The 25,518-nt window shown below is 45.6% G+C and overlaps 1 protein-coding gene across 7 annotated transcripts in view; it reads left to right on the forward strand.

Annotated features, from left to right (window-relative positions):
- The window catches only part of DAG1 (dystroglycan 1), a 99,135-nt gene extending 74,052 nt beyond the window's left edge, over window positions 1–25,083 (forward strand). For 6 of the 7 annotated variants that reach the window (XM_081944202.1, XM_081944200.1, XM_081944201.1 and 3 more), the window contains exon 3: window positions 20,140–25,083. In XM_081944202.1, coding sequence (XP_081800328.1) covers window positions 20,140–22,521 — 2,382 coding nt within the window. In that variant the 3' untranslated portion in view covers window positions 22,522–25,083. Of the gene's footprint in view, window positions 1–433; window positions 455–20,139 lie in introns of those variants that run through there. The other variant, XM_081944206.1, reaches the window with a different exon arrangement.
- Window positions 25,084–25,518: the final 435 nt, after the last annotated feature.

Below are 25,518 nucleotides of genomic sequence, written 5' to 3' on the forward strand. Positions count from 1 at the left end.
CAGTCATATGTGTGAAAAACAGTCATAAGTCACTTTTTTCAGTACGCTTGTAACTTCGAATGGTCACTAAATGAATGGTTGTGTATGACTGACTTTTCCTGATCCTGTTGAGACCTATAATACATAATACAAACTGATCCCCAACTTTCTACATTCTTTTTACAATTCTTGAGGGGAGAGTTAGTGTTGCATTTTTTCTGGGATAAAAAGGGCGTTGGTCCTTACCTGAGACGCCTCTTCTCATAGGGTGGAGGTAGCATCCAGGCTGGGTTGACCTTCATCCACTCATTGCGAGGACTGAGCCTGACAGTTAATTGAAACCACGCCCCTGTCACTAGGCAAGGCCAGTTCCGATGAAGGAAGTCAGACTCGATGCATCATCGCCTCCCAAGATCCAGTCTGTCAAATGTCAATCGTCTAATGCAATCCGCCAAATGTCAATCATCTGATGCAGGTAAGTACTATATTGAATTCTAAAACAACAGTCAGCTACAAAAGAAAGGTACATATTAACTAACCGCAATGTGATAAAAAACTATAACAAGGAAAAGTTAAACAAAGGAATCAAAAGGACCAAGTTCTTTTCAAATAGATCCTTAGAGTCCTCCTCACGTCCAAGGTGTGCCACTTGTGTTCCAAAGAGTGAGCAGGACGGGGGCAGAAGTTGGATAACACAAGTTCCTGTACTCGGTGGAAACAGGAGCACACCTTGGGAATGAAAGAGGGATCCAGCCGTAGCACCACCCAGTCCGGATGAAAAACACACAGATCTTCTCTGATCGAGAGCGCTTGTAGTTCAGAGATCCTCCTGGTGGAGCTAATGGCCACCAGAAAGGATACCTTCAGAGTCAAGAACCTAAGGGAAGTTTCTTGAAGGGGTTCAAATGGGGCTGAAGTAAGAGCATCCAGGATCCTGGGTAAATCCCACAAAGGATATCTGTGCACTGCTGATGGTTTAAGCTTGGAAGCCCCCTTAAGGAAACGATGTACTGTGGGTTGTTGAACAATGAAGGGGAACTCCTACAGATCAAAATGGATGAGATGGCCTCCAGTTGACGCCGGATGGTGTTAATGGCCAAACCCTTATCTAAACCGTCCTGTAGAAATTCCAGGACGTGCGGGATGGTGGCCCTAATGTGGTCCAAGGTCTTACCATCACACCAGGAACAGAAGGACCGCCAAGTGGAATCGTAGATTCGTTCGGTGGATGGGCATCACGCGGTCTGGATCATCCGGATGACCTTGGAGGAGAAATTGTCCCCCCTCAAGATGCTCCGCTCAAGCGCCAGGTGATCAACTTGAACCATTGAGGATCGGGGTGTTTCAGCGACCCCTGGCTGAGGGAGATTCAGTCCTAAGGGATCCTCCAGGGCCTGTCAACCGAAAGAGCCCCTAGGTCCGCAAACCAATGCCTGCGCGGCCAGTGGGGGGGGCGACCAGGATCACCTCCGCCTTCTCTCCCATGATTTTCTGAATGACACGAGGCAGGAGAGGAAGCAGGGGGAAGGCATAGAGGAGGCCCGGAGGCCACCTGCATCTCAGGGCATCCACCCCTTCTGACCGCTGAGCCGGGAACCGAGAGTAGAACTGAGGGAGCTGGGTGTTCTGGGGGGTGGCGAAGAGATCGATCGCCAGCATGCCAAATATATTCACAATGTCCTGGAAGATCGATGGGCGCAGGCACCATTCGGCACTGTCCATAACCTTGCAGCTGAGCCAGTCCGCGTGGACGTTCGCCACCCCCAAAATATGCTCTGCGGTGAGAGACAGCAGGTTCCTCTTGGGCCAAAGACCCAACTGCATGGCTTCGTCCATCAGGGAACGTGATCTGGTCCCCCCCCTGATGGTTTATATGCACCTTGGCCGACATATTGTCCGTCAATACCAAGACGTGCCTGCCCGCCACTGTGTCTTTGAAATGGCGGAGAGCCAGGTGGACCACTTGTAGTTCCAGCCAGTTTATACTGTGAGTCCGGTCCACCTGGTCCCACTGCCCTTGGGCCATCTGCCCTTGGAGGTGGGCCCCCCAGCCAAAGAGGCTGGCATCTGTGGTGAGAGACAGAGAGTTCTGGTCCTTGAACAGACAGCCCTTGGTGATGGCCTGAGACGGAGGAGGAAACGGGAAACCTCCTCTGGGATATGCACCTTGGCCAGGGAACAGCTTAAGAGTCTCCTCTGAAAAGGCAAGAGAAACCATTGGAGCTTGCGGGAATGCAGGCGTGCCCAAGGAGCTATCCCAATGGCGGACACCATGGTGCCCAGCAATTTAGAAAGTGTGGCTAAGGAGTCCCTGTGTCCCCTGGCCACTTGGCCTGCCAATGACTTAAGGGATTCCTGATGCTCCTGTGACAAGAAAACTCTACACTCAGTTGTGTCAACAAAGGCACCAAGGTGCACTAACCTGGTGGTCGGATGAAGATGACTCTTGGATATGTTAATTGAAAACCTGTGGGCCTGCATCGTGGTCGCAAGGTCCCCTCGCGTCTGACTAGGTGATGAAGATTGTATGAGAATGTCATCTAAATATGCCTGTAATCTGACAGGTACCTCCCGCAGTGCAGCAGCCATGGCCGCAAGCACCTTGGTGAACACTCGATGAGCAGAGGACAGCCCAAAGGGCAACACCGTATATTCAAAAAGGTGGCCAAGGTAGGAAAAATGTAAGAATTGCCTATGCTCGGATAAGATGGGAATGTGGAGGTATGCCTCCGTTAAATCAATTGATGTTAGAAAATCTGTGTCTAATGCTACTCAAAATAGTCTGCAAGGAATGCATCTTGAAACGTTTATAACGAATAAACCTGATTAATTTTTTAAGATCAAGGATGCCTCTCAAGCCCCCCAAGGCCTTGGGGACGACAAAAAGTACAGAATAGAATCCTTGGCTGTGTTGGTCCGGCACCAGCTGGACTGCCCATATGTCCAAAAGATGTTGAATTGCCTCTTGCGTAAGGCGTTGTCGAGACGGGTTGTTAGATAACGGGCAGGCCCTGAAAAGCCTAAGGGGTATTGGAGATAAACTCGAGGATGAGCCCTGAATGAACAGTAGACCTAACCCAAACATCGGAAGTGATTTTCCTGTACACCGCTTGGAGAGTCCAAGCAATGGGTTAATTCAGTCTGCTTGCCCTTAGGACTGAGGAACTATTTTTCCTTAAGCCACACCTCCTCCTGGTGTGCTCAATCCCCCAGAATTCTTCCTCAGTCAGCCCGTTTGGACGTATTTAGTTAGAGCTCTGAGCTAAATTGATCTTTTTTTTTTGGCTTGGACTCTCTAATTGCGTTTAAAGTTTTTTCTCTAATATTCCCCAACCTCGTGAGACGTTTCTCTCTTCAATTCTGCGACTTTCTTCAATAGAATCTGCACTTGAAGGCCAGGAGGTAAGCTACAAGGTGGTGGGGGGTGCCCCTCAGCCGATCCTCTTGGGACGGCTTCGGAGGCCTGCCGCTTGTCGTTTAAAACGGCGCGGCTGCAGCGGCGAGGTTCCTAAGTCCCCAGGCCCCTCGTTTGTTATTTTCGTCGAAGTTTTTTCGCTCCCCGGCCTGCTAGAGGACCTCTGCCGCAGGGAGGAGTGGGCGATCGTCGCCATTGCGAGGCGCGTTCGCCCCTCGCTCTCCCTTAGCCCCACGCTGTTGCGGCGGCCATTTTTAGGCGCGAAAATAGCGCGCCCAGCCATGGCCGCCATTTTGCATCAGCCTCGTTGTCAGGAGGCCGCTGGAGGTGGCAGGGCCTAGCAAGGGTTTCTCGGGCTAGGATCGCCACCTTCGCCATTTGTCTATTTTTGCGAGCGGCGCTGGTTCCTGTGCCATTCCAACGGTCATCATACCGGCTCAGGGAGGAGGCCTAAGTAAGCGCAGGCCTGAAGATTTTTTATATAGTCATTCTCCTCCCTGCTTCTCCTGCGGAGCCTTGCACCTCGGTGCAGGCCCCAATCCTACCCCTGGGCCTCCGACTGGTGTGAAACATGGGATGATTTCATAGTATTGATTCGATTAATTGTATATATGGCAATTTTAACGATCATTTCGTTTTGTTTCCCATTACAGCACCCAGTCTATATCTATCCTTCTGCCTTATCATAGCCTTGCTCCATCTTGTGTGGTCATTGACTATGGACCTGCCCAGTCCTCCCGATTCCCAAGACGCTAGGCCGAGCCTCTCGCAGGCCCCTAGCAAGGGTTCCTCCTCTTCGGGGAGTGGGGGTGCGGGCAAGAGTGGTGGGGGTAGCTCTGGGAAACAGCGTTCCAGAACCCCTTCGGTAGCTGAGGCCAAGGATGCTGAAAGGCGCCAGCGGGCCCTTGACAAGCAATTCGAGAAGGCCAGACGCCAGGCAGACAGGGTGCAGTCCCTTTCAGGAGCCCCTCCCTCCCGGGAAGATCTCCAGTCGGTCCTCGCCGAGGAGGTGGAATCCCAGGACCTATCCCCTAATAGGTCATTTGCAGAGCCGGCTTCCCCGGTCCCTTCTTGGGCCTGTGAACAGGTTCCTCCCCCTGGGGATGCTAGCATAGACGATATGCAGGGTGAGGCTTCACCCCCCCTAGAAGAGGGCTTGGATCCCGATTCTGACTCTGAGGAGTTATCGCCCCGCATGCAGGAGCTAATGGCCCGCGCCATTGCCAAGGGCATCACGGAGGCCATGAAATTTAAAAGCCCTACCGCAGCGGCCCCTAGGGGTCCCAAGCCCGATCAGGCAGCTCCGCCCCCAAGCAAGCGTGCTCGCCATCCTTCCCTGGAATCCTCGGTGGTCAGCGAGGCCTCTGCCATTGAGGACCCTGACCCGGAGGTGCTAGGCCTCTCGGACGACGAGGACCTTCCCCCCGAAGCGCCCGCCTTTGCGGGTCTCTTCAAGCCCAGCCTTTTTAAATCGGTCCTTCACAAGGTCAAGGCTGCCACCAGGGTGGGGATCAAGCCCAAGCCGACCGCGCCGGCGGAGGATGCCCCTCCGGCTAATCCCAATGCGGTCATGTTTGATGTGCCAGCGCCCCAGCAAGAGCTGGTTCCGGTCCCGGGGCTGTTCCTCGACTTAATCCAGCGCCAGTGGGCTCAGCCAGCCACGCAATCCTCTCCCAGTGGGGTAGATAGGAAGCTTTATACTATGGAGCCAGTGTTGGAGGACCTTCTGGCCCTTCCCACTGTCGACCCGCCCATCGCTGCGCTCACTTCCAACTCCTCGCTACCGGCCGACCTCCTGGAAGGCCTTAAGGCGGAGGACAAGAAGGCGGAAAAGGCGTGCCACAAGACCCATCTGGCGGCTGCCTGGGCCATCAGGGCCTCTTCTTCCGCTTCCTTTTTTAATAGGGCTTCTGTGATCTGGCTGCGCGAGCTCCTAAACAAGCTCCCGGCGGGAGACATCCGTCTCCACCAGGACGTGTCAAAAATAATCGCGGCCTCCCAGTATGCCGCTGACGCGTCCCTCAATGCCACCAAATTTGCCTCCAGGGCCCTCGGTTCTAACATAACTTCCCGTCGACTGATCTGGCTCCGACATTGGCAAGCGGACCAGAAAAACAAATGGAAACTGGCTTCCGCCCCCTTTAAGGGGTCCAAATTGTTTGGCGAGTCCCTGGATCCTATCCTCATTGAGTCCAAGGACAAGAGGAAGATCCTACCTTCTCTAAATAAAAAGCAGGAACGTAAGGCCGCTCCCTACTCTAGGAGGCAGTCCTTTCGTGCCTCCGAGCCTTCCACCTCTGCCTCTTCCTTCTCTCCCTCTAATAGGTCCTTCGGCCAGCAGGGCGACAGGTCCCAAGACAGAGCGCCCTTTCGGGACAGAGGCAGGCAGCAGTTCGGCTTCCGCAAGTATAACCGCGGTGGGGCCTCCAACAGGCCGTTCCGTAAGTCAAAGTGACTGCCAGGGCTTGGCGCCCATCGGGGGTCGCCTCCAGCTGTTCGCCTCCCATTGGGCCCAGAACACCGAGGATGCTTGGGTTCTGCAGACAGTCAGGGAAGGCCTCTCCCTGGAATTCCTGTCCCTTCCCCCTCGGACCTTCATCCGGTGCCCTGTCCCGTCCTGCCCCCAAAAGAGGCAGCGTATGGACCAGGAAGTCCGTCATCTCCTGGACATCAGGGCCGTGGAACCAGTTCCCCAAGGCGAAGAGGGGAAGGGGTTTTACTCCATCCTCTTCCTGGTACCAAAGAACTCGGGGGGGTGGAGAGCCATCTTGGACCTCAAGAACCTCAACAGGCATATCGCCTACCGGAGGTTCAAGATGCAGTCTCTGCAGTCCATTCTGGCGGGGATTCGACAGGGAGATCTTCTCACATCTATAGATCTCAAAGAGGCATACCTCCACATCCCCATCCGTCCTCAGCACAGGAAGTTCCTGCGCTTCTATTATGCGGGTCGCCACTTCCAGTACAAAGCTCTTCCATTCGGCCTCTCGTCCGCTCCTCGGACGTTTACCAAAGTGCTGGCGGTAGTGGCGGCTCAGCTAAGACGCAGGCCCATAAGGCTCCAGTGCTACCTGGACGACATCCTGATCCAGTCGTCGTCCAGGCAGCAGGCCCTTCGGGATCTCCAAACCACTATGAGATCCCTCAGAAATCACGGCTTCACTCTAAACATAGAGAAGAGCCATCTCACTCCAACCAACAGACTTGTACACCTGGGGGCGGTGATAGATACCAACTTGTGCAGGGTTTTCCTTTCCCGAGACAGGTTGACCGGTCTAAGGTCCATGACCCACAAGGTGTTGAGCTTGAGGCTGGCTCCAGTGGTCCTTCTGTCGCAGCTGCTGGGAAAAATGATCTCCTGCATTTCCATCGTGCCGTGGGCCCGCCTGCATTCCAGGTCTCTTCAGTGGCTGCTGCTGCCGCACCAGAGGGCATCCAGGAGCAACTCTACCAGGCCGATTCGAGTTCCCCCGGACGTGAAGAGGTCTCTCCGCTGGTGGGTGTCTCCGGCCATCCTCAAGGGCCACCTATTCAAGGAACCCGAGAGGTTGATCATCACCACAGACGCCAGCCTCTCCGGCTGGGGAGCCCACATGGGGTCCCTGGTTGTTCAAGGCAAGTGGTCCCAAGTGGAATCCAGCTACAGCATCAACCTGCTGGAACTGAGAGCTGCTCGCCTGGCCCTGCGACATTTCAGCCGGCCCATCCATCGTCAACATGTGCTTCTGATGACGGACAATGTGGCCACCAAGGCCCACATCAACCGTCAGGGCGGCACCAGATCCAGAGCACTGATGAGAGAGGCGGAGTCCCTGGGACGCTGGGCGGAGCGCCATCTGGAATCCCTTCGCTCCGACCATATCTCCGGAGTGGACAACACACAGGCCGACTGGCTGAGCAGGACGACCATAGATCCTGCGGAGTGGAAACTGGACCCTCGCCTGTTCCACCAGATGTCCGACAGATTCGGGACTCCGGCCGTAGACCTGTTTGCGTCAAGGGACAACAAGCAGCTCGACCGCTTCTACTCCCGGTTCTTCACCCCGGGGGCGGAGGGGACAGACGCACTGCGTTGCAAGTGGCCCCGCGAGCTACTGTATGCCTTCCCTCCCCTGCCTCTCCTTCCTCAATTCATCTCCAAAGTCATCGCAGAGGGAGCAGAGGTCCTTCTCGTGGCCCCGCATTGGCCCCGCAGGTCGTGGTTTGCCGACCTTGTCCACCTGTCGGTGTCTCCTCCGTGGCGCATTCCTCCGGACCAGATCTCCCTCAGCCAGGGGGCCGTGATTCACCCAGAGCCCCAGTGGCTCCAGTTGGCCGTCTGGCACTTGAGGGGGACCAACTAAAAGACCAAGGCCTGTCGGAGGAGGTAGTGAACACCATTCAGGCGGCTAGACGCCCTTCAACCACTAGGATTTATGATGCGTCCTGGGCCGCCTTCGCCAAGTGGTGTGAGGAGCTGCTCATCGAGCCGACGACCGCGCCTGTTCCCAGAGTGCTTGACTTCCTTCAAGCGGGACTCAACAAGGGCCTGGCCCCGAACACCCTTCGACGCCAAGTGGCGGCTTTGTCTACTGTCTGGTCGGGCGACCACCTTTTGCCTCTCAGCAAAATCCCGAAGGTGCGTCTTTTCCTCAAGGGCGCTTCTAACCTTCGCCCTCCCACCGTTCATCGCTATCCTACTTGGCAGCTGTCCGTGGTCCTGCGGGCCCTCTCTGGCCCTCCATTCGAGCCTTTACGCACTACTTCTCTTCGATTCCTGACGCTGAAGACGGCCTTCTTGATTGCCATCACGTCAGCTCGCCGGATTTCGGAGCTGGCGGCTCTCTCTGTTCGCCAGGATCTGTGCGTCATCCACCCTGACAGGGTCATTTTGAGGCTGGACCCGACCTTTACCCCCAAAGTAAACTCATGGTTCCATAGAGCGCAAGACATTGTGTTGCCAAATTTTTGTCCTCATCCGTCGCATCCCAGAGAGCGATCCTGGCACAATCTTGATGTCAGGAGGGCCCTGAAGGTCTACATCGCTCGTACTGCGGAATTCAGGAAATCAGAGGCTCTTTTCCTCTCCTTCCAGCCCGGTTCCCTAGGGAAGAAGGTCACTTCCTCCACAATTGGCAGGTGGCTTCGCGCTTGCATTGCGACTGCCTATGAAAGTCAATCCAAAGCCGTTCCGCGCGGCATCACTGCACACTCCACACGAAGTGCTGCTACTTCAGCGGCCTGGGCCACCCAGGCCTCGATCCTGGACATCTGCAGGGCCGCTACGTGGTCCTCTCCTTCTCCATTTGTGCGACACTATAAACTGGACATTTTCGCCTCGGCTGAGGCGTCTTTCGGCAGGCGTGTGCTCCAGGCGGTTGTGTCAGAGTCCGAATCCCGGGAGCCTTCTTCTGCCCACCCAGATGGACAATAACTTTGGTATGTCCCATTGCTTGGACTCTCCAAGCGGTGTACAGGAAAATGACCATTGGCTTACCTGAAGGGTCCTTTTCTGTACACCGCGGGAGAGTCCAACCCACCCTGGCTCTCAAGGCCGGGATTCGGGTTCCTCGTGTCAACAGTACATCATCTTGGACGCTTCGCTCCGTCCGCACGAACTGACTCCTTCAAAGAATTCTGGGGGATTGAGCACACCAGGAGGAGGTGTGGCTTAAGGAAAAATAGTTCCTCAGTCCTAAGGGCAAGCAGACTGAATTAACCCATTGCTTGGACTCTCCCGCGGTGTACAGAAAAGGACCCTTCAGGTAAGCCAATGGTCATTCTATCCCATTGATCAGCAAAAAAGCCAATCTGCCTCCAATGGGATAACTAGATGCCTGTAAATTAGGTCCGGCAGTAAAAATGTCCCCGCGAAAGGGGCACTTGGAGGCTGTACTCCTCTGGTAGTGGTCTGACTGCCTCCTCTACCTAGAGGAATATCCTCTCTGCTGCCTATACCCCTGGTTGCCGTAGTCTGCCCCCCGAAAGGACGAACCATAATCTTGGTTCCGAAAGGACAACCCCCCATCTTGGCCCCGAAAAGAAGACCGCCTGGAATAGGGAGTGGAGCAGGAGAACCCTTTCTTGGGCGCCGTAGGAAGAACCTTCCTCTTTTCCTTGTTGTCAATGAGAAAAGGATCCAAGGCATCCCCAAAGAGAGATTTGCCCTTGAAAGGGGCCAAGGGCAAACACCATCTGTGTTGCATATCCGCCTGCCATTGGCAAAGCCACAACAGTCTGCGAGATGCCACAGAAGATGCCATGGCTCGGGAGGCGAATCTGGTGGATGAGAGGGTAGCATCAGATGTAAACTGAACCACCGCCACCAGTTTGGCAATATCCTGATGGGCATGGAGGTCTGCGATGGGGATAAGCTGTTGCAGGTCCTGCAGCCAGAGAAGACAAGAATGGGTGAAGAATGAGGCAGTGGTTGAGGCCCAGACTGTCCATGCCGCTGCCTGGTGGCCACACTGCAGAGTGAGATCTGCTTTTTTGTCCTCTGGCTTAAGGACATCTTCTGCCCCCTCCCCCCCGCCCCAGCATATTGGCTGAAGGGCAGTTACTGGGGCGTCAATAGCTGGGATCGACAGGAACTGAGCCAATTCGTTGGCCACTTTGAAGAATTTCTTGTCAGAAGCCGATGGAGTCGGATACGAGGTGGGAGCTTCCCACTGACGCTGCACCAGGTCAATGAAGATCTTTGGGGTAGGTATCGTTTCTGATGGAGGAGCCTGCTCAGAAAACAGGGTGTCTGCGGACACAGTCGCTGGGCGGGGGTGGTGGTTGCTGGCTGCGTGCCGAAATTTGAAGCCATTTTGGCCTTGTACAGTAATGAACACGGTTGGTGGAAAAAGGTCTTCTGGTCCGGTTCCCTGCCCTCATCCTCGGACATTTCGACCTCTTTAATTTCCCCTTCCTCAGATTCAGAAGAATGGTCTGATTCCTCTTCATCTGGGGCCGAAGGTTCTACTGTTGCCAAGGGTGGAGGCACCGCAGGTCTATCAGCTGGCTGCGTTTGGGCTGGCTGCTTGTTGGATTGAGCATCCCTTTGCTGCAAACCAGCTGCAATGCCCTGTGAAATGGCTGTTTCCAATGATGTCTTGGAAATTGACCATGCAGGTGGGATTAGGTTGGCCAATGCCTGCTGAAGTAGATGGAATACTGTCTACCCTCTGCAAAGTGCGAGGTGCCAGTGATGCTGCAGGAGTCACAGCTGGATTTATCTCCTGCGTTGGCCCCCAGATGCCTGACACATCAATGGGAAAAAGAGAGTTAAGGGAAGCCTCCCTGCCCTGTCTATCCCCAGGAGAAAGCTGTAAGGCCATCTGCATCTGGGCAAGCTGAAGCAGATCAATAGGATTAGAGGAGGGAAGCTTCTTGGAAGCAGCTTTCCTGTAAATGCGTTCTAACGCCTTCTTCTGCTTCCCATAACGAGAAGCAGATTTAGAGAATTTCTTAGACTTGTCGGCTCTTGCTGAGGTCTTTAAGGCTTCTTGCGCCCCCTGGTGGTGCTAGAGGAGGTAGAGGTGGAGGCACGGGGGGGGGGGGGAGAAGCTTCCACTTGTTCCTCTACCACCTGGGGAATGCTATCCTACGCAGTAGTCTCCCTGCTAATGTCCGTTGCTTCAGGGGCTATGGCTGCCGCCATTTTGACAGGAGAAAGGGCGCGCAAATACAAAAATGGCGCTTTGCACCTTTTTTCCAATAGTCCCGGTCACTGAAGAAAGTTGTTTCTCTTAACTGTGCACTGCTCCGCAAGCTGAATTCCCCGCTTTTGAAGGCTCTGGTCGCTCCGCGATAGCTGAAAGACACTCAAGTAACTACCAATCAATCAAAGCTACCACGGTTCGCCGCTCTACTGCAAGCAGGAGTGGTAGAGCGTTTCCCGGCGTGATAGAATGTCCAGAGCTCACAGGGGAAGCTGACAGGTCCAGAGCGCAAGCGGAGAAGGACCGGCGGCGAAGGCAGGGGCGCGCGGCGGCGGTGGACTTGAAAGACGCGAACCTCGCAGGCAATTAGCAATTCAAGCCACTCTCACTTTTTCAAGCCGCAAAAGAACACTTTAAGCCGCCTTCGCCTGATAACATTGTCACGCCCTGAAAGGGCTCAAAGACACCAATCCACTCTTTATCTCTGTGAGGAGCTTTAGTCAGCCAGGGTCACTCCTGTACGATGGAATCAAATCAAGATGATCTCTGTACTCTCAAAGGCAATATCACAACTATTCCTCTCAGCCTAGGAACAAGGTGATGATGCATCCATCCTCATTGAGGGACTGAATCGGAACTGGGCTTGCCTAGTGACAGGGCGTGGTTTCAATTAACTGTCAGGCTCAGTCCTCACAATGAGTGGATGAAGGTCAACCCAGCCTGGATGCTACCTCCACCACTGTGGAGAAGCTATTTTTGGAAACTAGCATCACATTTGCTTTAATTATAAGTCTAGAGTATGATCTTAAACATGCTGCTGTCTTTTTGATGAAAGCTTTATACAGTATACAAATGGTATCCTTGAAATTCATTATATGGCTATTGTAAATATTTTTGGAATAATATTATGCTTTAACTTTAAAGTGCTATTGCTGTTGTTAGTTGCGAATTTGTGTCCAACTCATCATGGACAACATTCCTCCAGGCCTTCCTGTCCTCTACCATCTTCTGGAGTCCATTTAAGCTCACGCCAACTTCTTTGGTGACAGCATCCAGCCACCTCATTCTCTGTCGTCCCCTTCTTCTTTTGCTCTCCATCTTTCCCAGCTTTAGGCTCTTCTCCAGTGAGTCCTTCCTTCTCATTAGGTTGCCAAAGTATTTGAGTTTCATCTTCAGGATCTGGCCTTCTAAAGAGCAGTGCTAGATATCTATGTCTGTCTGTCTACCTCAGCAGCAAATGCTTAGTGTCTTAGGAAATATAATATTACACAATTTTTCATGTAGGGAATGTCTTCTCAAATAGTGTAACATTGCTGAAGTATTTTTAAGTTGGCAGAATGCGTATTCACACTTCATCTTTCCCTTTCTCAAACTGCTGCAGAGTTTTAACTACTTTACTGAGCAAGAAAGAAAATGACGTGGTTGAAGTATGTCTGTGCTTACACACACACCCACATCCACGCACACACACACACACACACTATTTGGGATAAATATAAAGTATAAGTATAAACTGTTTTGGATAAATATGTTTTTAAAAGTATTGTTTTCAAATCAAAATGTTATATAGAATTTAAGATTTTTTTAAAAAAAATGGAACAGCTTCCATGCACTGAACTCTGGAAGGTAATATCTATGTGGCCCATGAGCTCACAATGCCTTTTCAGGAATATTAGGAAAGGCAGATTGTAACAGTGGAATGTGATGGGAAATCAGAAAAATAGCAGTGTACAAGCAGACCTCTATTGCAGGGGTGTCCAAACTTGTGGACTTCAACTCCCAGAATTCCCCAGCCAGCATGGCTGGCTGGGGAATTCTGGGAGTTGAAGTCCACAAGTCTTAAAGTTCCCAAGTTTGGACACCCCTGCTCTATTGGAATTCAGACATTTTTTTAAAAAAATTATTAAATACTTTCCTGAAAAAATTATCTCTCTAACAGAAGAATATTTTAGAGAACACAAATCTATTAAAATGTATATTTGAAAAGTATGCAGTGCTGTTGTTTAAGGGCCAATTATTGATGTATCTGAGAACTATTTGGGAAGAGGATTGCTGAGATACCTGACTTCAGATGTGAAGAATTATAAAAGCCAATCTTTATAGTATTTCTTATTGAGAGAATCTAAAATCCAGGATTTGTTGGCATGTACTCTCCAGGGCTGCCCATTGAACCCAGATGGCTTATCTTTTATTTCTATTTCATGAGCTACCTCTGACCACTCAGCAATGTTTTTAATTCTCTAATTAGACATCTTTTATTTTGCTTGCTAAGCTGCATGGGCAATTACTTTGTTGGAGGGGGAAAAAAAGTACTACCTGGTAACTAGTATGCCTTGCTTCTGGAAAATTCCAGATTGTTATTTCAGACTCAGCCTTTGAACATAGACTCGGAAATGAATTCCCGCATTAAAGTTTCCTTTCAAACAAGCATACATCAGATTATAATCTTACCTTTCAAATAATCTGCACGTATAAAGAAAGAACTAAATAAACACTTAGTTCTTGTAGCATGTGGAAAATCTGTAGCCAAAGTGTTTGAATTATGCTCTGTCTTATATTTAAGGGTTTTGCTAAAGTCAGTTTGGTTACAGATCAATTTGAACAACACCAAACACTTAGTTGATATGTGTATTCAGTACATTCCTTTTCAGCACACCCAAAGCTAAATTCTTCTGCTACTCTTAGATATAGTCTTCATGCTTAGAAAATATAGCAAAAATTAACTTGTTCCAGAATAACAAGCATTAGGTTGTTCCTCTGTATGTTTTTGCCATGTGGTTTAGCAGCAAAATAAAGATAGGTTTTATATTGTTAAATATGAACCTTCACTACAGAACACTCAAGATCTAAAATGCTAAACTATTTTTAGAAGGATGGTGTTTTTATACCAAATTAAGAAATGTTCTTATCTTCTATGAAAGCATTCATCTTAAAGGCATACTTTTCCCAGACATAGGAATATGGAGATTATTCAGCTGTCTGTTTTGCTGGGGGAGAAATACATTTCCTCGAACAACCTGCAGATATTTATTTCATGTGATCTTTGCTGTGAAACAGTACCAGATATGTTTGGAGAGCCCATCATATATTTCTTACTCAACATTTCATGGTATGGTGGAACTTCCAAGGTGATGTATTTGGGGGAAATTAAGTTAGCAATTCAGTATAGAAACAACACTGGATCTGTGAGCATATTTGGGGTTTGTTTTGTTTTTTTGCTGCATTTTCTGGTATAATTAAAATGTATTTATTATTACATAGAATGCTAATAGAGATTAGCGGCATGTTCAGTACTATCATAAAACACATGACTTCAGCCAAACCTGTCAGAATGTTTTATACACAAACTTTAATATCCATATTTCCAACATTTGCTGTGTCTTAAAGGCTGTTCATTTCTTAACTACTTTTTAACTGTAATCTTACTTTTTCTAAATAAAAGATGAACCTTTCATGTGAGCTGAATTCTAATTAGATATAAGATTACATATTATCAGGAATTTGATTTTTCCCCCTCAAAGCAGCACTCTATAAATTTCTACATTACAAATGATCATTGGGAAGATAGAGGAGAAATTTTATTCAATAAACTAATCTATGACATTCATTAAATAGCCCATACGGTGCAGAATTAGTGTTATCAGAGACTGTTAGACTTAGTAGCTTTCTTCTTGGATTAAGAATTTGGGGTCCATTTTATTTACGATATACACTATATTGCCAAAAGTATTCGCTCACCTGCCTTTACTTGCATATGAACTTACATTATTTAACCTGTGATTATGTCTTCCCAACTGAATTGCTGTTAGTATTTTTTCCCCCTTTGGCTTCATTGTTGAGTCACTGACACTGCATTAGTGCCCATAATGTGGCTAGATATTTCCTTAGTCTACTCCACGCTTCATTCATTTTTATTTTTCCTACAGATGCATATCCGTTATAACGTGACTTCTCCAAATTAATGCCTTTTTTCATTATTCTTTGCGCTAATTATAGTTAGTCTGGATTTTATCAGACTGATTTTCATTTATCTGTTCTGTATTAATATGAGTATTGGGTAGAGAATTTGTAACAACATCCATTAGACATCAGTCAGCAGAGATCTGGAGCATGCGGCATGTCCATATGGGAACGCATGGGGCAGGCAGAGGTTGAGGGGAGCAGGTAGTCCTACTAATAGCTCGGTTCTACGGTATCTAAAGCTTTAAAGGCAATAACCAGGAAATTTGAATTGCACCTCAACATCTATTGGGAGCCAATATAAGTTCATATGCGAGTAAAGGCCGGTGAGCAAATACTTTTGGCAATATAGTGTATGATATATTGCACATATTTTGTATAATAGCAGTGAGGTAATGAGATGTCAAATAGTCTAATTGTTAAATAACGCATTTTTCCCATTTGCAGATATGAGGGTTTTTTAAAAAAAATCTATAAATTGAACTCCACTGTTGCCTCCAGTCCACTGTTGTAAATCCCCAACAGATGGCAATACAGTAGTCCTCGACTTACAACAGTTCGTTTAGTGACTGCCCAAAGTTAACAATGGCATTGAAAAAGTGACTTACACCCATTGCAGCATCGCAGTGGCCACATGACCAAAGCTCAAAGGCTTGGCAACCGATTCATATTCATGATGGTTGCAGGGTCACTGGATGAGGGAATCATTTTTTGCAACCTTCTGAAAGCAAAGTCAGTAGGGAAGCCAGATTCACTTAGCAACCCTGTAACTAACAATGATTCACTTAACAACAGTGGCAAGGAAAGTCGTAAAACTCATTTAACAAATGTTTCACTTAGCAACATAAAGTTTCGGCTCAATTGTGGTCATAAGTCAATGACTACCTATACTGATATTCTTTAGCATCTCTTCCTGCAGTGGAACCTGCAATGATATCCCTGAGCTTTAAGCAAACCTAGAATTGCCTAAAGACTTCTATTTAAGAATTAATCTTTAGATTCACCAATATAAAAATCTGGGTACTAGAGGTAGTCCTCACTTAACAATGGGAGTTGGGACCTGATTTTCTGTTCCTAAGTGGTTGTAAAGTGTGCCATGTGACCCCCTCACTTAGTGACAGCAATCCTGGCAGTCCCCATTGCCATCATAGGATTCTGACTTGGAACTTGCTATTGACATCCAACAAGCAAAGTTGGTTGGAATCCAGCAGGAAGTCGCAAGCCTAGGCGATTCACAAGCAGGTCGGCAGGCCAGTGAGTGCAGAGAGGTGCTTCAGCGGTCTAAGAGAGTGTGCGGGCGACTGTAGCCATCATGTTGGGGGTGCTGCAGTCTGGTGCATGCATATGTGCTATGGAGTGTGGACAGGTGGTTGCAGCAGGTGGGTGTCTGCTACAGAGGACAAGATTGCTGGAAGGTGACTTTATGGGAAATTTGGCAGCTCTTGTCTGTCTGTTAGTAACACTGACAGCGTATTTAGCAAGAAGATAAACAGTAGCCAGTTACAATGCACTGTATGTATTCAATGTAACCATGTATTATTGTATAATTGATTATAGAATTATGATAAGATTTCAGAGAAAAGCTATTCCTCTTGTCTTTTCATTTCATTGTGGAGTGTTTCTAAAGAATCTTAAATTTTTGAAGGGCAACCCAGAGACACGTGAAGTGAAATCAGTGGAACAATAAGCTGAATCTATGATGCTAATCATACATTTACACACATTTCATTTTACTACAGTTTATAAATGTTTGTAGAAACAGCCATCTTGTTTATAATGCTCTGAACAATTAAACAAAAGCTAGTCAAATCAGCCGCAGGATAAATGAGGTTGCCAGACATTTTCACTTTCTACAAAGAAATAATGTATATAAATGTAATTTTATTTTCCTCCTTGAATTGTGCATTTGAAGGTTTTTAAAATGATCTTATGCAGTCCAATATTTCAGGGATTGTAGTTTTAAATAGCATGAGTTAAACTTCTCTTTTAGAGTTATAAGAGTTGAAAAGAGCTTAAGCCACTTCTCTTTGGAGAAAATGGAAGAGTGAAATTGAAAAGAAAACAGAAAAAAAAACGTGAAGTGAACTCTCATTAGAGCCTTCTGAATATTGAAGTGCTGTTTTTGCTTATGTTATGCTCTTTCATTCCTAAATTAGGCTGGAGGATATTGAGTAGGCACTCATTTTAGTCCTTGTACTCTTAGAATTAATCATTTTCATATTAAGCATGATAAAGTTACTTCTACCATAGGAAAGGCTCGGGAAAAATATATGCAGACCTAAAATGCAAATGATGGTGTCTGCAGTACTTTGCAATTTATAGCTATTGCGGTTAAGCTCTCCAAAGAATGAAAATAAAGTGTCTGAATTATTTTTTAAAAAAGAATACCTATCAAGCGCTTAAAAAATAAATGAAAAAATACAACAGAAAAAAATTTAAATATAGACTATGTAGTCACAATATATTCTTTTTTTAAGGTTGTTATATTTTGTAGAAATGATCCCATATTTCATTATGTGAGTGTCTTCAATCCATTCAGCAACTAGGCCATACATTCATCTTTCCAATATTGTAGTATCATTCTTTTAGCTCTAGTAAGAGGATGCAGAATCCCCTTACTAGTCCACTACTTTCTTTTAGTAAGTATAGGAGATTGTAAAACGTATGTTTTAAAGAAGCATTGTCTTTATTATATCCCCAACAGAATGGTGTCCTGGACAATCCTTTCCTATACTGAAGTAATGGAGCCCAATAAATTCTAAATATTATCTGTGGTATATTTCATAATTGAAGATCCATTGATACTCTCTATGCCACTCAGCCCTTAACATTTGCACATAATATTGATTGATAAAGAACAAATATCTGTAAAAACCTATTACAGGTAGTCCTCAACTTATGACTGCTCCCATAAAAGAACAAAGAAAGCTCTTTATATGTATTTTTGTGTTTTGTTACTTTTTTTTAATCTGCTGTTATCTTAAAAGCAACAAAAATTTAAAGTCTGAATTATTCCTTCTGAAACTAATTTGGTTCAGCAAAATTACTGATATTTTAAAATAGGCCCAACTCTGTTTTATCCCTTCAAATGCCTATTTCAGGCATTCCTATATAATACATAGCACACAGATAATATGTTTCTTTGTGCTGGAACTTTCTGTTTCCTATTCAAGTTGCCCTGGTGAAAATGGCTGAATATGCTAGAAGGTGGCAGTGCCAAATATGTATGTGTATAGTTTTATACATATGTTACAATGTATATAACTAAAGGCAGCCAACAAGAGGTAAAGCCAAAACAAAATCACAAAAATCAAAGTCAAACAAAACACAAAAATTCTATATCTAAAAATATTCCACTTCTAATCATAGGATTAGAACTAAATAAACCCAACAATTAACCTCCCGAGCCTAAAGTCTGAGAGAATATGGATATCTGCAAGAAAAGTTAAAACATTTAATTTCAATGCTTAAAACTGAAATTTAATTTCAATGCTTTAATTGTACTGCCATTTTTAAAATTGTTTTTGTCTACTTGACAAAGACAGCAGAGCCTTTTGTATTTTATTATTGCTGCAAAACTGGGTAATTTTAAAAAGCTGAAAATCACTTGGATCATGGTGGGATAGAAATAGAATAAATAATTCACTTGAAATAAGAATGTTTTGATGCTTTTGAATACATGTGTAAATTGTGTTAGGAAAGGAACAATAAATAAACTATCCTTAAGTTCTCAAATTTCTATGCCTCACAGTCATTGCTTAGGTTCTGGTCTATTATCAGTTGTGTGTCCACATATTTTCAGTCAGTACAGTATGAAAGGAAGAAAAGGAGTCCCTGTGGATTTTACTCTGCTAGTCATTGTCAATTATAGGGGGCAGCGCTTATCTCCAATTGATGTGAGACAGTGCTGTTGGAAGACATTTCTGTGGTCATGTGGCCAGCATGATGTCATGGAGGGCTGTTTCCTCCCCACCAAAGTGGTACCTATTTATCTATCCACATTTGCATACTTTCAAACTGCTAGATGGGCAGGAGCTAGGACCTAGCTGCTAGGTGAAGATGTACCCTTACCCCACTGTGCAACACCCAAGTCTGCCCTGACAAGCCCAGCATCTTAGCTTCTGAGCCATTGCACTGCCAGCCCAGATTCCTTCATTATTTATTACCTTTACAAGAGGACTCTTGCTGCAGAGTCAGGTTTAAAACTTTGTTTTAAGAAACTGCCAAACCAAAAAGAACCTTATCCTTCAAGAGGTAGCATAATTATGTGGGCTAGGAATGTATTAAACTGTGATGTTAAACCAGTCTCTCAAATAAGCCTATGAAAGTTTAAAACTAAGCATTTGTATGATTTTTCCTAATCCTTTATGAAAGATAATATTCCTTTTTCTCCCATTTATTTTCAACTATACAAAGATTAATCTTTAGTAGAGGACTTTTACTCAATACAAGCAACTAAGCAGTCATAAGGAACAGCTTCTAATGGTTTTCAGATATTTTATGTATACTTGGTTTACTATAAAAAGTTGCATTCTTGCAACTCAGCCATTCTCACTCAAATGGTAATAATTTCTTTCTTTCTTTCTTTCTTTCTTTCTTTCTTTCTTTCTTTCTTTCTTTCTTTCTTTCTTTCTTTCTTTCTTTCTTTCTTTCAATATTCAATTTCTATAACTACCCATCTCAGTCAATGACTCTAGGCTGCTTGCAATTCAAAACACATTACAAGTAAAAATACTAAAAATATTTTAAAACTGTAAAACATGCTAAACAAACTACAAAAACATACAATGGTCTGTTTACAAAGATGTATGAAGCAGAGAAGGTTCCCTACTGAAAAACCAAACTCAGAAGGCCTCACAATTTGGTAAAAAGAAACCAGAGATCCCAACTCACAGATTAGCAAACTAAAGAAGAAGCTTCTATATTTGTTTAGCCTTTTTTTTGTAGTAAAAATTAATTCATAGTAAGCCAGAAAATTTCATAGTCTTGGCATATGGGGAGATACAAAATTTCAGTTTCCTGTAGCTTTTCAACAGTGTCCATATTTTCCTTTCAGTAGCTGCATATTAGGAGAATTTCTAAAATGTGTTTTGCATTTTTTGCATTATTGCTTTCTAAAAAATAATGTAGCTGTCATTTTTTTTTTCATTTTAATAGATTGCTGAAGCTGGAAAAGAATCCTTGCCTTCTTGGTTGCACTGGGAACCTGAGAGCAGAACCTTGGAAGGTCTCCCACTTGAAACAGATAAAGGCATTCATTATATCTCAGTGACTGCAGTGCATCTGGTATCTAATGGAAGCTATGTGCCCCAAACCACCAATGTCTTTTCAATCGAAGTGCATCCTGAAGATCATAATGAACCTCAGTCAGTACGGGTGGCTTTACAAGATGTGAATGAAGCGTCGCCATTTCTGTGTAGCGCTGAGGAACCAGTCACCATCTTGACTGTAATTTTGGATGCTGACTTAACAAAAATGACACCAAAGCAGAGGATTGAACTTTTGAACAGAATGAAAACCTTCTCAGAAGTGGAACTTTATAACATGAAATTAGTTCCTGTTGTAAATAATAGACTCTTTGACATGTCAGCCTTCATGGCTGGACCAGGGAATGCTAAGAAGGTGGTAGAAAATGGAGCCTTGCTATCATGGAAACTGGGTTGTTCTCTGAGTCAAAACAGTGTTCCCAACATAAGTAATGTTGAATCTCCAGCTAAGGAAGGGACAATGTCTGCTCATCTTGGTTACCCTGTGGTTGGTTGGCACATTGCAAACAAGAAACCTAATCTTCCAAAGAGAATAAGACGGCAGATTAATGCTACACCAACGCCTGTGACTGCTGTTGGACCTCCAACATCTGCCCCCCAAGAACCACCAAGTAGAATTGTTCCAACACCAACTTCTCCAGCTATTGCACCTCCTACTGAAACAACAGCACCTCCAGTAAGAGAGCCCGTACCATTGCCTAAGAAACCCACAGTTACTATTAGAACAAGAGGTGCTATTATTCAGACACCAACTCTTGTCCCAGCTCAGCCAACCAGAACAGTAGACGTAGGTACTATTACTTCTGGCCAGATTCGACCAACAATGCCTGGGCAGGGAGAAGCTACTGCCGTTGTTACACCTCCCACAACAAAGAAACCCAAAGGAACAACTCCAAAAGTATCAACACCCTCAACAACTGATACAGGAACAACACGAAGACCAAGACCTTCAAAAACTCCTCGACCTCCAAAGCCTCCTCGGACTACTAAACCAAGCCTTGTTGAAAAAACAGTTTCACCACCAACTCGTTTGCGCACTACTGCAGTTGGACTTCCCCATGTGCCCAATGATCCACCGGTGTTGAAAAACCATATTGACAGGGTAGATGCATGGGTAGGCACATACTTTGAGCTCAAAATACCTTCTGATACTTTCTATGATAAAGAAGATACTACCACTGATAAACTACAACTGACCATGAAACTGGAAAATGAGAAAGCATTGGAAGAAAGCTCCTGGGTGCAGTTCAATAGCACTAGTCAACTAATGTATGGATTACCTAATCACACCCATGAAGGCAGACATGAGTTTTTTATGCATGCTACAGACAAAGGTGGCCTTTCAGCGGTGGATGCTTTTGAAATATTTGTCCACACTCTTGAAGATAATGAGATACCTCCAGTTAAATTTAAGGCCAGATTCCATGGAGACCATAATATAGTAGCCAATGACATAAATAAAAAAATTGTGTTGGTGAAGAAGTTGGCATTTGCTCTTGGTGATAGAAACAGTAGTACTATTACCTTAGAGAATATTGGCAAAGGTTCTATTTTAGTTAAATGGACAAATAATACTCTGCCTTTGGATCCATGCCCCAAAGAAAAGATTCTCATCTTGAGTAGAAAAATTTCAGATGAATCTGGAGTTCCAAGCACAGTTTTTTCAAATACTCTAGAACCAGAATTTAAGCCCATCGATATTTCTGTAGTTGGGGCTGGTAGCTGCAAACACATTCAGTTTATTCCTGTGACTAAAGATGGGTCCCCTACAACTGTATGTCCCACAGAGATTGTTCAACGAGCTCCGGAAAAGACAAGTGAAGACGATGTTTACCTGCACACCGTAATCCCTGCAGTAGTGGTGGCAGCCATTTTGCTTATAGCTGGCATTATTGCTATGATTTGTTATCGCAAAAAGAGAAAAGGCAAGCTCACTATAGAAGACCAGGCCACCTTTATCAAGAAAGGAGTACCAATAATCTTTGCAGATGAGCTGGATGACTCCAAACCTCCCCCTTCCTCTAGCATGCCATTGATTCTGCAGGAAGAAAAGGCTCCTCTCCCTCCCCCTGAGTATCCAAATCAAAACATGCCAGAAACAACCCCACTGAACCAGGATGTCATAGGAGAGTATACACCTTTGCGGGATGAAGACCCTAACGCCCCTCCCTATCAGCCTCCCCCTCCTTTCACAACACCCATGGAGGGTAAAGGTTCCCGCCCGAAGAACATGACCCCATACAGGTCTCCACCTCCCTATGTCCCTCCTTAATGAAGCAGAGACACCCACGGAGATGGAGCCTTTAGTTCCACACCAGTGTTATCTATCGGGATCAGTGGCCTGCAGATCTGTTGCCAACCGGAAAACCAACATTCAGAATCTCAAACATTGCCTGATCCCAGCAGGCCCCTCTCCGAGTGCATTTGCTAAACCAGAGTGCTTGTGGAACTTTTGGAACACTGATTTTATTTTTGCCTAACAGCTTATGTTTTGTTTATTCATAGAGAGAGAAAAAAAAACCTTCTTGGCTCAAAATATTTCTGACAGCAGGCGTCTCAAAGCATTTTGTGCAAAGGGAGACTGGACATGCAGGCAGCACTAGGGGTGGCACACCGGGTCGGTCTCTGCTGTTTGCCTTTAAAACTAACTGTACTGTCTTTTCTATTCACGTGTGTCTAGCTACAGGGCATAACATGAAACATAGCCTAAGAATTACATTCAGAGGACTTTGTGAAACCAATATTAAGTTTTTACACTTAATTACTGTTACCGAAACGTATCTGTATAGATTTGGGAAAGGAGGGAAGTGCTTTACTACAAATAAGCTCAAAGGGTGTTTCCAAGGCCAATCAGGCTGAGGAACCATCTTTTTTTATCAAAGGAATCCTATTTTTTCACATATTATACAGTTCAGTCATCACCTGGGGTCCTTTCTGCAAACTGTAGCGCTCTTGTCTCTCTAGCCTGCTGTTTGCTTGACAGATGGCACAAATATCTTTAACAATGGAGCTTGAAGTACCTTTGCCATTATCAAAAAGCAGAATTGTGGAGTAATGTTGCTGCCTTTTGGGAAGTGGAGGCCCAACAGTGGTATCTGTAGACTGCAAAGGGTCATGGTGCTGCACTGAGGTTTTTCCATCTGGAAGGTATACTTTGGCTTTTGAAACACTCTTGAGGTATTTTGGTGAAGATGCAATATTTTTACGGAGTGTAATGCGGTTTCCTTATATGAACGCCTTCCGGGCCCACAGTATTGGAACAGCCCCTTGTCCCCCCCACCAACCCACCGTTCTGGTTGTCCCAGCTCCCTCCCTCACTGTTTTTCTATTGCATACAGATGCAGTAGAGCAGGCCTGACGTATGGCAAAAGTAATAACAGATGCCAGAAGCAGTTCTTAATAAACATCAATGAACTCTCAGCTCTAATTTTTTTACTAAATTTTTGATACAGCGTCAAATTTTATTAATTATAAAAAAAATAATTAATAGTCGTAATGCTGCCAGCAGTTTGTATGAGCTTAGCTTCTTAGTATCAATTCACTGGGTCTGATGCTATGCTCATGTTGCTTTTTTTTTTTTTTTTTGGCTTTTTTCCTTTTTCCTTTTTTCTTTGGTCTTTCATAGTCATTGTTTTAAATATTAGAGCCATGTCTCGGTTTCTTGCCTTTAAAAAAAAACACTGAACTTCCTTCTGGGAAGTTGGAGCTACTCCCAGGGTTGCTCCCAGCTTTTTTTCTTTAGACAAAATCATTTTACGCATGGATTTTTATTTTTATTTTTTGTCCTTTGAGACTCTTGGGTACACTAGAGGGAGGAGAAACCTTTTGCAATAATGAGTCCATCCCCTGGCTGGGGGCTGGGCAGCCTCTGGCTGACTTTGCACACAAAGCAGACACTTCTAAGCCATATTGACTGTTTTGCAAAGTATTTTTTGTGTGCTGACATGGCCAGTTAACATGCTAGTGGATGAATGGCTAAAATGACCTTCACCTCTGAACTTGTTACGGTGGTATTTTTCATCAAACCTCTTTTGAAATATGCGAACAGAATTTGAAACCTGAAAACAAATGTTAATTTTGCTCTCCCCCATAGACCTGTGTCTCCACTCCGAGAGGGCTAGAAGAATATGTGTTGAAGTGAGGGTGACCGTATAGATTTGCCCTAGAAAGTTTCTTTAAGTGCTCCCTTCCCCGCCCAATCCCTGATGCTTGAATATTGTCCTGTGCTTGCTCTAAAATAAAGACAGGCTCTGGGACACTTTTTCCCACCCAAAAGAGGTCAAGGTAGATCATTAAGTGGCGTCAGGTAAGGCAAAGTGCATTTGGACAGATGCACTTTGGAAGTTAGTTAGTAAGCTGCTCCTTCCCGCTCCCCGAGTTACCAGTTTGATGCCAACATCTTTACTGGCTGGCCCACATTTCAAGTTGTCCCCCACTTTTATCAACACACAGCCTCCGAAGCCTAAATGCTGCAAGCTTGAAGGGCCTTCCAAACAGTGCCGTTGTCCCTAGCAACTGATACCACTTTATTACTGGTCATGCGCAAGCGCAAACAATTTCAGGCCTGGGCCTACCTGTCACCATAGAAACTGGAGGCGAAGGGGCAGTGAACAGAATAATAACAATGGCATTCTCATCAGCTGGTTTTCCCTAAGCACCAGTGCTGTTTGTTTATGCCACTAGACACTGTATTGGTGGGAGAAAATCTTGTATTAAAAAGTGTTCACCAACCACTGATGTGTTTTTATGTCCTTATATAATTATTTTAAAATGTGTTTTCTGCATTATGTAAAGAAACATATCAACTAAATAAACCAGTGTACTTTACTATAAACTCAGAAGTTATAGAGCTCTTCCATTGGATCCACAGGATTCTCAGCACACAATAGTTGAAAAATATCCGATAGAAGTGTTGCATAAAATTCAGCAGAATGATCCCAGATTGTTTGAGCGCTCTGTTGCACAGTGACGGCTGTGAGAGAATGTTGTGGCATTCTGTAAGGAATTCCAGGTATTTTTAGTGTTGATTTCAAAAGCCCTACTGAAAGTGGGACTGGTAGAGACAGAGTGTCAGCCAACACATTTAGTTGCCATGAGATGGGGAATAGCTTAATAAATTTTGCAGCTGCCTTAAATCTTCAGTGAGTGCAGGAAATTTAAGGATCAAAGGTGATAAGGAGACCACAATAACAAAACTTCAAATTATATTAAGGAAAGTAAGGACTCTTCAGACGCAATTGTAAATCATGTCATAGAATCATAGAGTTGC

Source organism: Natrix helvetica (assembly GCF_964273705.1).
Source record: "Natrix helvetica genome assembly, chromosome: 1".
Taxonomy (NCBI): Eukaryota; Metazoa; Chordata; class Lepidosauria; order Squamata; family Natricidae; genus Natrix; species Natrix helvetica.